Source organism: Suricata suricatta, chromosome 7 (assembly GCF_006229205.1).
Source record: "Suricata suricatta isolate VVHF042 chromosome 7, meerkat_22Aug2017_6uvM2_HiC, whole genome shotgun sequence".
In the NCBI taxonomy this organism is placed as follows: domain Eukaryota; kingdom Metazoa; phylum Chordata; class Mammalia; order Carnivora; family Herpestidae; genus Suricata; species Suricata suricatta.
The window spans coordinates 144,533,182-144,545,909 of NC_043706.1; the positions used below are offsets into that span (position 1 = coordinate 144,533,182).

The following is a 12,728-nucleotide window of genomic DNA, read 5'->3' on the forward strand; positions in this document are numbered from 1 at the left end:
CCAGTCCCTGCCTGGCCGGCCCCCCGGAGCTGGGGCGGGGGGTGCCTGGCCTGGCTGTCTGCAGGCCCCCCCGCCGCCGGCCGTCCCCCCTGCTCACCCGGACACGGGACGCCCTGGCAGCTCTTGGTCTCCCGGCCGCTCCCCTTGCAGCTCTTGCCCCCCAGCTGCGGGACAGGCGAGTTGCAGAGCCGGATGCGCGTGATGTTTCCCATGCCGCAGGTCACGGAGCACGAGGACCACGGCGACCAGTGGCTCCAGCCCCCGTCCTGCCGGACTGGCACACACGCAGGAACACGAGGCGTCAGGGCGAGGCGGGGGCCCGGCCGCCCCAGCGCCGCTGGCGCTCAGACCCGTCCCCACGTGCTGACACTCACTGCGGCGGTCGCACTTGCCCAGGCTGCACGCCCGCGTCTGGATGGACGGCCCCGGGCAGCTGTTGCTGGTGACGTCACATGACCGTCCTCTCTGCTGGGTGCCTGACCCGCAGGTGGCCGAGCAGTGGGTCCACTCAGCCCACGGCGACCAGCCCTCCTCGCCGTCCAGCGCTGGTGGGAAGCACAAGGGGCCGTCAGGCCTCCCCCGCCCTCACCCGCCGGCACAGACCGCCCGTGGAGTGGCCCAGGGGGCAGAACCCGAGCGCTCGGGAGAGCAGGTCTGCCCTTCCCACAGCAGGGCGCCCGCCCGAGTTACACGGCGTCCATGCCTGGGTCGGGGCTCAGGGCCGCTCTCCCCGGTGGGACGGACGGCATGTGGGGACAGTGTGGGAGTGACAGAAGCCAAGGGGCCCAGGGTGCGCGCTGCACCGCGTGGTCCCCCGTGCCGGGAGGGGCTGTGGATCTCTCAGGCTGGCTACGAGAGTCCGGAATCACCATGACGCCGGGCTTTATTGGACCTACTGAGATTTAATTTGCTTCCATTTCAACGTCTGCTGAGTTACACGTGGTAATGACATTTTTCCACTTTTGGTTGAAATGACAGGTCGTCAAATTTAGTGTCAAACAATTTAAATCAGGACACTTGAAATAAAAAGACGACTTCCTGCAAAGAAAGGCTTCAGAGGGAATTACACCCCACAAGTAAGAGAAGACAGTGACTGATGTGAGGCCTCCGGTGGCCGAAGAGGCAGGTTTCCAGCCCTAGAGCTCAGCTCCGGGCTCCTGTGCCGAGCTGGGGTCAAGTGCTCTGGATCCGGAGAGGGACCCACTGCGGTCACCGCCAGACCCCTCCTCCCATGCGCGGCGGCCCCCCCCCCCCCCCCCGCAGGCCGAGACCCCGTGTGACGCACATCCACCCGACAGCCGCGCCACGGGCTCTCACAGAGCCACGTGGGGGGTCATCACCCCATATTCTACAGACCCTGAGTCTGAAATCACACACAGGGACAGCCTGAGCCTGTCCGCAGTGCCCCTCTCCAGCCGCTGCCGGGGCCTGCCAGGAGGGAAGGGGCAGGAGGCACCATGTGCGGCCGGTTTCCGTCCTCGTGACCTCGGCCTTGGCCCCAGATCCGGCAGGTGAGGATGGGAACGAGGCGGGCCGTGTGGGAGCTGCGTTCCCGGTCGGGGGTGGGGGGGGAGCTCACACGGGGAAGGAGGGAAAGAGAGGGCCGCTCCTGTGGAAGGAGGAAACTGGGGCGCAGAGGAGGAGGGCCGGGGCGGGGCCGGGTGGTGAGCAGGGAGCCGGCGGGCATCTGCGAGAAGGCACTGTCCCAGGGGCAGCCGCGTGGGTGTGATTCGTGTGAGGCCCTGGGCTCCCCTTAGGCCAGCGCCCTGGGACCGCGGACTCTGCTCAGGTGGACCCTGAGCAAAAGTGGGGCCGTTGGCCGTTGTCCCAGACCAGCTCTGCATGGGCGCCTGGGGGTGTGAGTGTGAGGCCCCCTCCCGCCCCCCAGGATGCAGGGGTCACTGGGGCGACACTCGGCCGGGCCTCATTCCCCGTGCAGTACAGGCTGCCAGCGCCGGGTCACCGTGGCCACTGACTGAGGGCCGGCACTCAGCACTTGGTCCCCGCTCCTTGGCCTCCACACCCAGCTGCCTCCCTGCCAGGCGCCAGACAGGACCCTGCACTCAGAGGTCATGGGTGTGGACGCGGCCCTCCCGCCCTCCCGCTCAGCCGCCTGCGGGCCACTGGGAGACGGCCCGGCAGAGGCAGTAAGCGGACGGCGCCCGCGCCCCTCGGGCACTCACAGTGGAGGCAGGAAGGGCAGCATTCTCCCTCCACGAAGGACGGGTTGGCACAGGTCGCTGGAGGGCAGGTGATTTGGTGGCAAACGGTTTTAAATTTCTGCAAGCAGAGAAAGGCGTCTATGTGACCCTGGTCTCCAAGAACTGGAGTCAATGCGAGGGCGGTGCTGGAGGCCCAGGAGGGCGCTGTCCCCATGCGGACCCCGCAGACCCTGGGAATAGAGGGAGACCTTCCCCGCCCCCGAGGCCACCATGGTGAGAACGGGGTGCGTTGGCCAAGGGAGGTGGCTAAGTTACCTACTGACCTCTGTGTGGGCGGTGACCTGCACCCCAGACCCGCCAGAGCGGCCTGGAGCGGCACACACCTGGCCGGTCCAGTCACTTCCGGGGGCTTGTTCTTATGTGCGGGGCCATGAGGTAGGCAGAATGGTCAGTGCCTTGTGCCCGCCCTCCCATCAGCTATCCCTCGCACCTGCGTGCCCATTGGTGGCCGGCTGGCAGGGACACGGGGAAGGCTGCCTCCTGCCCCTGGGCCTCACCCTGCAGGTGCACCTGCCACCTCCCGCCCCTGGCCTCACCCTGCAGGTGCACCTGCCACCTCCCTGCCCCTGGGCCTCACCCTGCAGGTGCACCTGCCGCCTCCCGCCCCTGGCCTCACCCTGCAGGTGCACCTGCCGCCTCCCGCCCCTGGCCTCACCCTGCAGATGCACCTGCCGCCTCCCTGCCCCTGGTCCTCACCCTGCAGGTGCACCTGCCGCCTCCCGCCCCTGGCCTCACCCTGCAGGTGCACCTGCTGCCTCCCTGCCCCTGGGCCTCACCCTGCAGGTGCACCTGCCGCCTCCCTGCCCCTGGGCCTCACCCTGCAGGTGCACCTGCCGCCTCCCTGCCCCTGGCCTCACCCTGCAGGTGCACTTGGTGCAGCTGTCCACCACCCAGGTTTCATTCTCCGAGAAGAACCGGCCATCCTGCCAGCAGGCGGACACGTTCCTGGTCCTGGGCGGGCCGCCAATGAGCTCCCACAGCACCTGGTTGTCACTGGACTGGAAGATTGAGGGGCACATTTACCTGCGGGTGGAGGCGGGCCCCTCACGCTCGCAGGCGGGGGAGGAGGCGCCCCCCCACAGGAAGGGCACCCGCTGGCTGGGGCAGCACCGCCGCCATGCGGCTGGCCCTGCGGGAGGAGACTCCAGTCAACGTGAGGCCTCGCCATGCAAGTCACATCGCAGGGACCCAGGGTCCCCCATGGCCTCTGCCCCCCAACTCCAAACCCCTACCTTGCCCTCCCACAAATGGTGGGTACTCAGCTGGAGGCAATAAGTGTGGGCAGTGGTAATGTTTGTACTCCTACCACCATTCCTGCTGGAAAATTCCAGAAGGGGCCCAGCCTCCTCTGGGTGCTGCCCGAGCAGCGTCCTGGCTGTACCATCCACTGCCCTCGGAGTGGGGGTGATCGGGTCCCACCCCTCCTGGGCCCCTGCCGTGGGGCAGAGGGTGCAGATGGGCATCCACGGAGCAGCTCCGCGTCACCGCCAGGGCGTGAAGCGACCCCAGACCTGCAGACCCTCCGCCACTCTTCCCCACGGCCCTGGTCACTTCTGTTAGGCACCATGTGTTCCTGTCCCCAGGGCCCAGCTGAGGGCGCGCCTCGGAGTCATGCAGCGCTGAGAACGTGACTCCTGTCAGCGCCCTTTGCTAAACCTGAAGGGACCCGAGACGCCATTCTCCTCGATGTCCCCTTACGACCCGGACACGCGGCCGGTCCTGCCACACCCATCCTGCTCAGGCTTGGGGACACGAGCATCCCCAGATATGGGCCGTCCCGGAGGGCGTGGGGCCACGGGCACCCGTCCCTCAGAGTCCTCCGCCCGCCCGCCTGCACCGCGCCCTGCGCTGAGCCAAACGCCCCGTCAGTGCGTCAGAGGGGGTGTCCGGAGGCCGCGCCTGAGAGCGGACAGGCTGCAGGACACCCACCACTTTCCGCAGGCTCTCATGCAGCTGGTTCACGATGACGTGCAGCCCCGACAGCTCGGTGATCATGGTGCCCAGCTCCTCGCACGAGCGCTCACACACCTCCGGCCTCCTGAGCGTGCCCGGGCCTGCGTACTCGGTGCCCACCTGCGGGCTCAGGTGCAGCGTGTCCGTGTTCTCGCTGATGGCGTTGGCTTCGGCTGCAGGAAGCACAGAGGTGAGGTGGGCGTGGCCTGGCGACAGGGCGGCAGTGCCACTGGGGAGCCTGGCCACGCAGATGTGGGCTCGGGATGGGGCTGGGACTTGGCATCCACGTGTGACTGAGCGGGGCCACCTCCTTCCCCAACAGGTGGACAGCCTCAGAAGACGAGGCCTCCGTGGGGGACCCCCGGCGGCCAGAGCAGAGCGGGCGTCCCCATGCCTGTGATGGAGGGGGCGGGAAGCTCCCAGCTCCGGCGGGTGCGGGTTTCAGAGCCACACCTGTGCGTCAGAGACATCACACCCTCCGTGTTCCTGTCACTCTGGTTGTAAGAGAATGTGTATCTTGTCCTGATTTACGGCCGGCACGGAGAAGGGCCTCAGTGCAAATAAGTCACAACGTGAACCGTGTTGGGAGCCTCAGCCCGGTGGGCCCACAGGGGGTCATGCGTGGCGCACTCGGACCCCTGGGCCTCAGCTTCTCTACGGGAAAATGTACAAGCCCGTCTCCAAGGTGTTTTGAAGGTTCAAGGACACGCAGGGTTTAAAGAGCCCCACAAAGTGAACTTCATAAAGTAAATGCTCAAGAAAACGTAGGCAAATGGTGGCTGGGGGTGAATTCAAACCGTAACAGACAGTGTGGGATCATCTGTCAGTGGTTCAGGCAGCGAGGATGCTTTCTGAACAGCGCTGTGTCAACGGCCACGGAGAGCGAAGAGGACCTCCCAGTGTGGCCGGACAGACACCCTGCCGTCCCCACAGAGACGACCCTCACCCACTAACGGACAGAAAAGGTGCCTGTGATCACGTTACCATGCACGGTTTGGTGTTTGGGCTGTAAAACTGATTATTTTGTATTATTAAAATATGTTCAAAATCACTCCGCTGGGGCAGTTTATCATTTTCAGATGCCAACGTGTCTAAGTTGGCCAGCGAAGTCCTTCAAAGACAGTGATGGTACTTTATTACAATATTTTTCTTAAGTCCCCACCAGGACCCCTGTACGTATGCACATACACACACATGCACACATGTACACATGCATGCACACACATGCACACACATGCACACAAATAAATGTACAGACACACTCACAGATGCAGATGCATGCTCACATACACATACACTGATACACACATATGCACACAGACAGCCACGGCACACGCATGTACTCAGGCACGCACGTGCACACACATGCACACAGGCACACACATGTACCGACGCACACACACACATGCACACACACCCCTCATAGTGGAAATCCATCCAAGACAAGAAATGAAATATGAAACACACTGTTCAAAACACACCTACCTCCTTGACTTTGCTGACAGCCTTTCTTGCTTAGAACATCCTCCACTGAATTCTCGAACACCAGGTAGACGTTCTGCAGCAGCCCCTGGGGTGACAGGAGGAGAGGGCGAGAGCAGCGTCAAGCACCGAGCGCCGGGCGCCAGGCTACACGGCAACGTAAAAACCTCAACCCAATCTTAAAGGAGCGAGAATGTGTGCTTTTGCGCCTCTACATGCATCACGCAGGAACGCTGTCATGGGTCAGCCTGGTGTCTGACAGGCTTGGGGGGGCACAGGGGCCAGTCCCGACGTGGACAATGGGTCTCACAGGTGAGCGTGAATGCATCTCACAGGTGAGCGTGGCTTGCGTGCCGTGAGTGCCAGCGGGGGTCAGTTCAGCAAGCAGGTGAGGATGCCCGCCTTGTACTCAAATAACTGAATTTAAATGCATGTTTATTTCCCAAGAAGACACACGATGAGGTATCAACACTGTCCTGTAGGTTCTAAATCCATGTGGTTTTAGAAAGATCTTCCAAAACATGTTTTAACATGAATATATTTTAAGATGAACATGGAATTGTCCCCTCATAAATCAACAGCCCTTTTCTTTGAAAGCATGGGTGTTAATCTGCTCCCCTAGCAGCTCAGAGCTAAACGAGGAGTCTGGAGTTCACCAGAACATTCCAAGGGGGCTGATTCCTCCGCCATCAAATCCACCTTCAGTTGGGAAAATAATGACCATTTGCCCAGGTTAGAAGGCACACCTGGGAGATGTGGTCTGCTTATTTGTGGTTTAGAAAGGCACGTGTGGACTGTGTGTGCTTGTGCGTTGCATGGTGCTGTCCATGGAGTGTGGGTGTACAAACGTGCGTGAGCACAGTGTTTGTGGGCACGTGTCTGTGATTGGGTTGTGAGTGCACATCTGTGTGTGCTCTGTGTGTGCGTTTGCATGGTATGGTCCATGTAGGTGTGTGTGGCTGGCACACATGTGTACATGTGTGTGATTGCGTGTGGGAGTGCATGCACATCTCTGTGTGTGCATGTGTGTGCCTGTGCATGTATGGTGCTGTCTGTGGCGTGTAGGTGTGCAAACATGAGCACATGTATAGTATTTGTGTGCACATGTGTGTGATTGGGTATGTACGTGTGTGCATATCTGTGTGTGCATGTGTGTGCATGTGCACACATGATATTTGTGTGTGCTCTATGTGTGCCTGTATGTGTGTATGTTGCTGTCCATGACAGTGTGGTGTGTACAAACACGTGCACGTGTACAGTGTTTGTGTACATACACATGTGGCTGGGTGTGAGTGCATGCACATCTGTGTTTGCATGTACACACGTGACACTTGTGTGTGCTCCGTGTGTGAAGGTGTGTGCGTGTGCATGTGTGTGGTATTGTCCATGTGCATGTAGGTGTGTGCACATATGTGCATGTGCACATACTTGTGCACACATGTGTGCGGTTGGGTGTGTACACGTGTGTGCGTGTGCACATGCTGATGTGTGCGACTCCATCCATGTCTGTGGGGTCTGACCTCGCCCAGCGCGGGCATCACGTTAAGATGCCAGGCGGCCCCAGCCAAGCCCCCGTGCCCCCGCCTGGCGCCCGGCCGGGGCCCACAGCACGCACCCGGAAGTGGTTGTCTCGGGCCGAGCCCTTGGCCACGTACATCCTGCTCTTCTCCGTCTGCAGCTGCTCGTAGAAGGGCTCGTCCAGCGTGAAGCTGTCGATCAGGTCGCAGCCCACGTACAAGCTGTAGGTCTCCCCTGTCACCTGCACGGTGACGTTCTTCCACTGGGAGTCGGCCAGGCCCACGTCCTCCAGGGAGATGACGTGCTGAGCGCCGTCCGTCCAGTAGGTGAGGTCCAGCGTGTCTGCCGGGCCGTTGGACACGATCTCGAATTGCCTCTGGGAGGCGCCGGGGCCCTCCAGAGCCAGGAGCGTGCCCCGGGACTTGGGGTCCTGCTTCAGGCTGGCCGTCAGGAAGAACCCCTCTTTCTGCCGCGCGATCTTGGCGATCTTGCTCAGGGAATCCGCGCTCACCGGCGGGATGTAGTCAAAGCGGACAAACCGGTACGCCGGCACGCTGGGGTCGGGGCCCCGGAACTGCTTGGCCCCGATGGTCTTCCGGTTTATGTTGCTGACGCTGAAAAGGTTGAAGGCAGTGTCCTCGTCCGGGTCACCAGCTGCCCGTGGGGACAGAGCAGGCAGGTTACCACAGGCGTGGACCCGGAGGGCCGGAGAGTTAACGAGGCCTCAGCGGCCCCTTCCCCCGGGGTTCTGGTGGCGGCTTCTCCCCTGCGTGGGGCCCCGAGTGGGCCGCTGCCCCACAGAACTCCTTGCGTCCTTGACCATGCGGGGGCGAGCGCCAGAGGGTGACCCCGGCGCTGCGTCTGGATCGGCCGGCGCTCTCCGCAGCCAGGCCCCCTCGAGGGAGGCGGCGTGCCCTGAGCTGGGCTCTGGCCGCCTTCTGGAACCCGTCCCACACCGGGCTCTCTCCTGCTCTCCCGCCCAGATCTGAGGCTTACGTGCAGCCCTGTCTCTACCATCTGATTGCCCAGGAAAAAATTCCTGCAAAAGCAAAGGGTCTGTGTCCTTGCTATGCTGCTTTCTCACAGAGGCCCTCCGACTCACATGAGTTACCCTGGGGTCTCTAGTTTGCGCCTCTGCCCTCACTAAGTGCCCAGGGAAGGCTCCGGGACAGCACAGGGGCTCGGTCTGCAAATAGATGGTTGTACATCACCATCGGGATGACTGGACCTTCCCAAAACATAACAGTGTAAACAACTCAGAATATTTCATGGACAGGAAGTTTAAACCACACGTGGCCTTTCACTTCTGCGTGGTGACTCCAAGCGTGCGGTCCAGGGCGCGTGATGGGAGCACGCCTTCCACACCTGGGCAGAGCCGCTTGGAAATATGTCAGAAATCCTTGAAATAATGAAAAGCTCTGACTCAGCAACTTTCCTTTTGGGACTTGTTCTGAGGATATCATTTCAGATACTAGGAGAGATTTATTCACAACCGGATTCCCTGGGGCGTGGCTCATACTGGTAATAACGGGGCAATACCGTGGATGGAGAGTGTTCTAGAAAACAGCAGGGTCTATCTTCTGATGGAATATTATTCAGACATTAAAAGCCATATTGTATGAGAATAAATACATGGGAAAACACTGATGATGTATTTTCAAGTAGAAAGAAAAGTGGGAAAAAGAGAAGTTATAAAACACCAAGCCTTCCAGTGTCAGACATTTAGCGAAAGTAAAAGAGCTGACTGTCCATGGCCAATGTTGTGTCTCTGGATGAAAGAGCATTTTTCTCTAATACCTAGATTTTCCAAAAGAAATAATTTCCTATTAGGCCCCTTGATTTTGGCTCAGGTCGTGATCTCGTGGTTTGTGAGATCGAGCCCCATGTCAGGCTCTGTGCTACCGGTGCTCTCTCCCTCTCAATCTGTCCCTCCCCTCACTCATGCGCATGCGCTCGCTCTCTAAATAAATAAACAAACAAACTTAACAAAAAGATTTAAAAATAAGAAATACATTTCTAGGATGTGGACTCAAAAGTAAATGTTCATTTAAAAGGAAGTTCCCAATGTCCTAACCTCGTAGGAACCGCAGCCGCGGCCTTACCTGTGGGGGCGCGAGTGGCCCCAACAAGCGGGGCCGCGGTCCACACTCACCTTGCGCGCCGGACGCGGCCCAGAGGGCGAGCAGGACCAGGTTCCAGAGCATCCTGCCTTCGGCTGCGGAACCCTGCGGACAAGCCAGGCCCTGGTTACGCAGGCACACGCCGCACAGCGATCGCCAACAATTTCCAGAGTCAATCAGTCTTCACTCGCATGAACGTTTACAGTTTGTGCACCAAAATAAAAAATAAGTAGATTTGTGGGATATAAAAACCAGATAAGAAATGAGCTTTCCAAGTGGGGCTCTTCCGACCCGAGCTCCTGTCTGCTGGGTGAGCCTTTGCTGCCGGAGCGGAGCAGACACTGGTCACAGTCCTCATATTCACATCCTCTAAGCTCATGGTGACCCAGGAGGCAAATACTATTCCTATTATCCCCATTTTGCCGATGGGTAAGTGAAGGTTCTGAAAAGTTAAGTGCTGGCCCCGAGCAAGGCCGCTGCTGAGGAGTGTGGCCAGGACTGAAACCCAGGAACTGTGAACTTGGAAACATACCAGCACCATGGAGAGAAAAATCTAGGAAGGCATCGCTGAGTCAATGGCCAAGAAGAAAGCATCGGGCCTAACGTAAACAGAATGAGCCTTAACTGTGTGCAGGAGAAATAAGCTGAACTCGGTGTATCCAGACCACAGAGAAACATAGCGTCCTCCTTAGCAATCACTTTTACTCGGCTGCTCTCTCCCTGCAGGCCTGTTTTTCTTGAGGATTTTCAGTTGGCATGCTTCAGGCCAGCAGACGCCGGGCCGGGAGTCAGGAGACCTGGACGGAGGCCCGCTCCGCTGTTAACCCCTGCCCCGCCCCGGAGCTCCCGCGCCGGCAGCGCGCAGGGGCGTGTGGGGCACAGAGGTCCCTCCGGGCGGCGGGCGGCATCCTGCTCCGAAGCAAAGCCAAACTGAGACCCCAACCCTCCCCTCCGAGGGCGCAAAGCTCTTTGGCTTCTTGGGGCTGCAGAGACCCTGAGGAGTGTCCCTGCCGAAGCATCTGGGAAACTGGAACCGGTTCCTTCCCCGGCTGGCGGAATGTTCCCAGGAGAAGGGGCCGCTCCGCAGGCCCCCAGGCCCCTCCGGAGCCCGGACTCCTGCCGTGCACAACTGTCCACAAACAAGTCCCACGCCAGCTCACTGTCACATGGCCCCAGCGGGCAAGCCCCGGGCTGGCTGGCTCCGAGCCGCGCAGCCCAGCCTCCCTGCCTCAGTTTCCTCACCTGCACCATGAAGGACAGATGTTTGAAGCCTGTGCCCAACAGGGTCGCTGTGAGAAGTGAGTTCAGTGAGTGGATGCTGTAACCGCTCTCGCAGCACTCTGGGCGCGTGGGCATGCGCGGAGCGGGCGCGTGACTCTCCCCCGGACCCCTTCTGTGGCCCTCCGGCGAGGTTGCAATGCTGCGCGTGGGGTCCTCAGGGGACGGAACCTCAGAGGTGCTCGGGGCCACACCTGGGGCCCGGTGCACGCCGAAGACTTGGTTTAGGAGGACGCGGGCCAGCACGTCTGGAACGCCTCCCCTGCGTCCCCACCAGATGCGTGCTGTCTGTCCCTGCAGACGGGGGCGACAGCTGGCTCTGGAAAACGGGTCTCCGTCCAAAATGTGCTTTTTCTAGTTCCAGGGGCCCGGCTTCCCCAGCGTCAGCCCAGACAGAGTGAGCCGAACTCCGCTCTGCCGTCGGGCACGTGAGACACGGGGACCCGCGGCGTTGGGGGGGCCGCCGGGCCGTGTCCCCGGCAGCGCCCGACCGTGACGGTCTTTCGCCCACGGCCGGGCGCGCAGACGCACACTCTCAGTGTGTGTCTAAGGCTCCATTTTCTCCAAAGACTTTCTGTGGCCGAGTGTGATGGGAACCGGCACCGATGTGTTAAAACCCATTCACAAGAGCGTCCAAGAACAGTAAGAGAGAGCTGGGCGCCCCTCCCTCAGGGCGGGTCGAGGACCCGGGGGCCTCCTGCCTCCGCGGCCCGGGCACCTCTGGGCCCCTTGTCCCCGGCGCGCAGCCACAGCCGGGCGGGGGGCCCAGGCTCCTCCCAGACCCACCGTGTATGCTTTTCATTCCTGACATTCAAACCCACTTCTCACTGTTAGTGATGCTCAGAAGTGGGGGGTCTGTGACCGCCCTGCTGACTACCTTCACTTTTTCAGGAGGACTTTCCTCTGCCGCCCCTTCGGAGTCCCCCTTGGGTGACAAACACGGCTGAAGACACAGGCGTGCGCCCGGGCTGCAGGCAGGTACACTCAGGGAAGTCACAAGGACGCGGGACTGGACTGCTGCCCAGGAAGCTGGCGCGCGGCCCCCGCAGACACAGCGCTTCCAGGGGGCTCGCTTGCGCCCCCCCTCAGCGTGAGGACCCCGAGAAGACGACGGACCCCCAGAGATCGATTTGCCACTTTCTCCTTCTCTCTCCTCAGAAACCAAAACAGCCTTTCCTGAAAATCACAGTACAATGCAAGGCTGTTTCGGTCATTTTCCTACGGTAAGTGTGTAAGCGCTCACCTGGGCGTGACGGCTGTGCGGGGCGGCCGGGCTGGGGACGGAGCCGGAGCGCCGGGTCCTGCGAGCCAGCAGCGGGGTCAGCGCCGCACTGGCCGCCGGGCAGCAGGCTCCTCCTTATAGCTCCGGGCTCCTGGGTGGCGCTGTCAGTCACGCCGGGAGGGAGCGCTGCATCCTTCGAAGGAGTGACCTAACCCCCTCCGATCCCGTTCCGCTCTCCGAGCACCTGGCACACGGGTGCGGGGGCCGGCAGGGGAGGGGCCTTGGCGGGGAGGAAGGCGCTTGCTTCCCCTGTCTTCTCTCAGGAAATAAAACGCTATAAATAGAACTTGCGAGACTGGCTGCCGCTCCTTTCCTGCTCGGGGAGGGAGCGCAGGCTCCAGGCGCTAAACGGACTCAGAAGGGCTTCCCAAAGCAGACCAATCACGATCGGTGGGCGCGCAGCAGACGCCGGAGCCGGTGTGCTGATGAAGTTACTCTGCGGCTGAATTACTGTATCACGTGCAGAATAAACATGTGATCCAAAAGGAAGTCAGAAAATGTTACTTTCTGCAGTTAGATGACTGAGAAACAGGACAGGGAGGGTCCACATCCCGCATCGAGTGCCGGCCGGACCCCAGCCCTGCCCCGGGCCCCGTCCACCTGGCTCTTTGTCCCCAGTGGCACAGACAAGCCATCGTGAGTTTCCGCGGGCTCCACTAGCAGGACAGCCTGAGAATAAATGAATACATCGTCGGGCACCCTGCCCTCCCCAGAGCTCGGCATCCCCTGGGCCAGTGTGGACAGCGGTCAGAGGGAGGAGGGGCTGAACAGAGGGAGGAGGTGGGCACTGGGAGGAGGAGGTGGACAGAGGAAGAAAGTAGACAGAAAGAGGAAGAGTTACACAGAGAGGAGGTGGACAGAGGGAGGAGGCGG

General features: G+C 60.8%; 1 protein-coding gene and 1 long non-coding RNA gene across 2 annotated transcripts in view; one reads left to right on the forward strand and one right to left on the reverse strand.

The window, feature by feature from the left end:
• The window catches only part of THBS2 (thrombospondin 2), a 23,354-nt gene extending 11,136 nt beyond the window's left edge, over positions 1–12,218 (reverse strand). The window contains exons 1-9 of the mRNA XM_029945263.1: positions 11,817–12,218; positions 9,328–9,400; positions 7,273–7,829; positions 5,661–5,745; positions 4,152–4,348; positions 3,080–3,220; positions 2,184–2,280; positions 375–545; positions 98–274 (exon numbers count right to left, since the gene is read on the reverse strand). Coding sequence (XP_029801123.1) covers positions 98–274; positions 375–545; positions 2,184–2,280; positions 3,080–3,220; positions 4,152–4,348; positions 5,661–5,745; positions 7,273–7,829; positions 9,328–9,379 — 1,477 coding nt within the window. The 5' untranslated portion in view covers positions 9,380–9,400; positions 11,817–12,218. The remainder of the gene's footprint in view (positions 1–97; positions 275–374; positions 546–2,183; positions 2,281–3,079; positions 3,221–4,151; positions 4,349–5,660; positions 5,746–7,272; positions 7,830–9,327; positions 9,401–11,816) is intronic.
• On the forward strand, positions 11,082–12,309 carry LOC115296783. Its single transcript, XR_003911049.1, has 4 exons — positions 11,082–11,215; positions 11,465–11,551; positions 11,732–11,796; positions 12,119–12,309. It is a non-coding gene; the product is annotated as an uncharacterized LOC115296783 (long non-coding RNA).
• Positions 12,310–12,728: the final 419 nt, after the last annotated feature.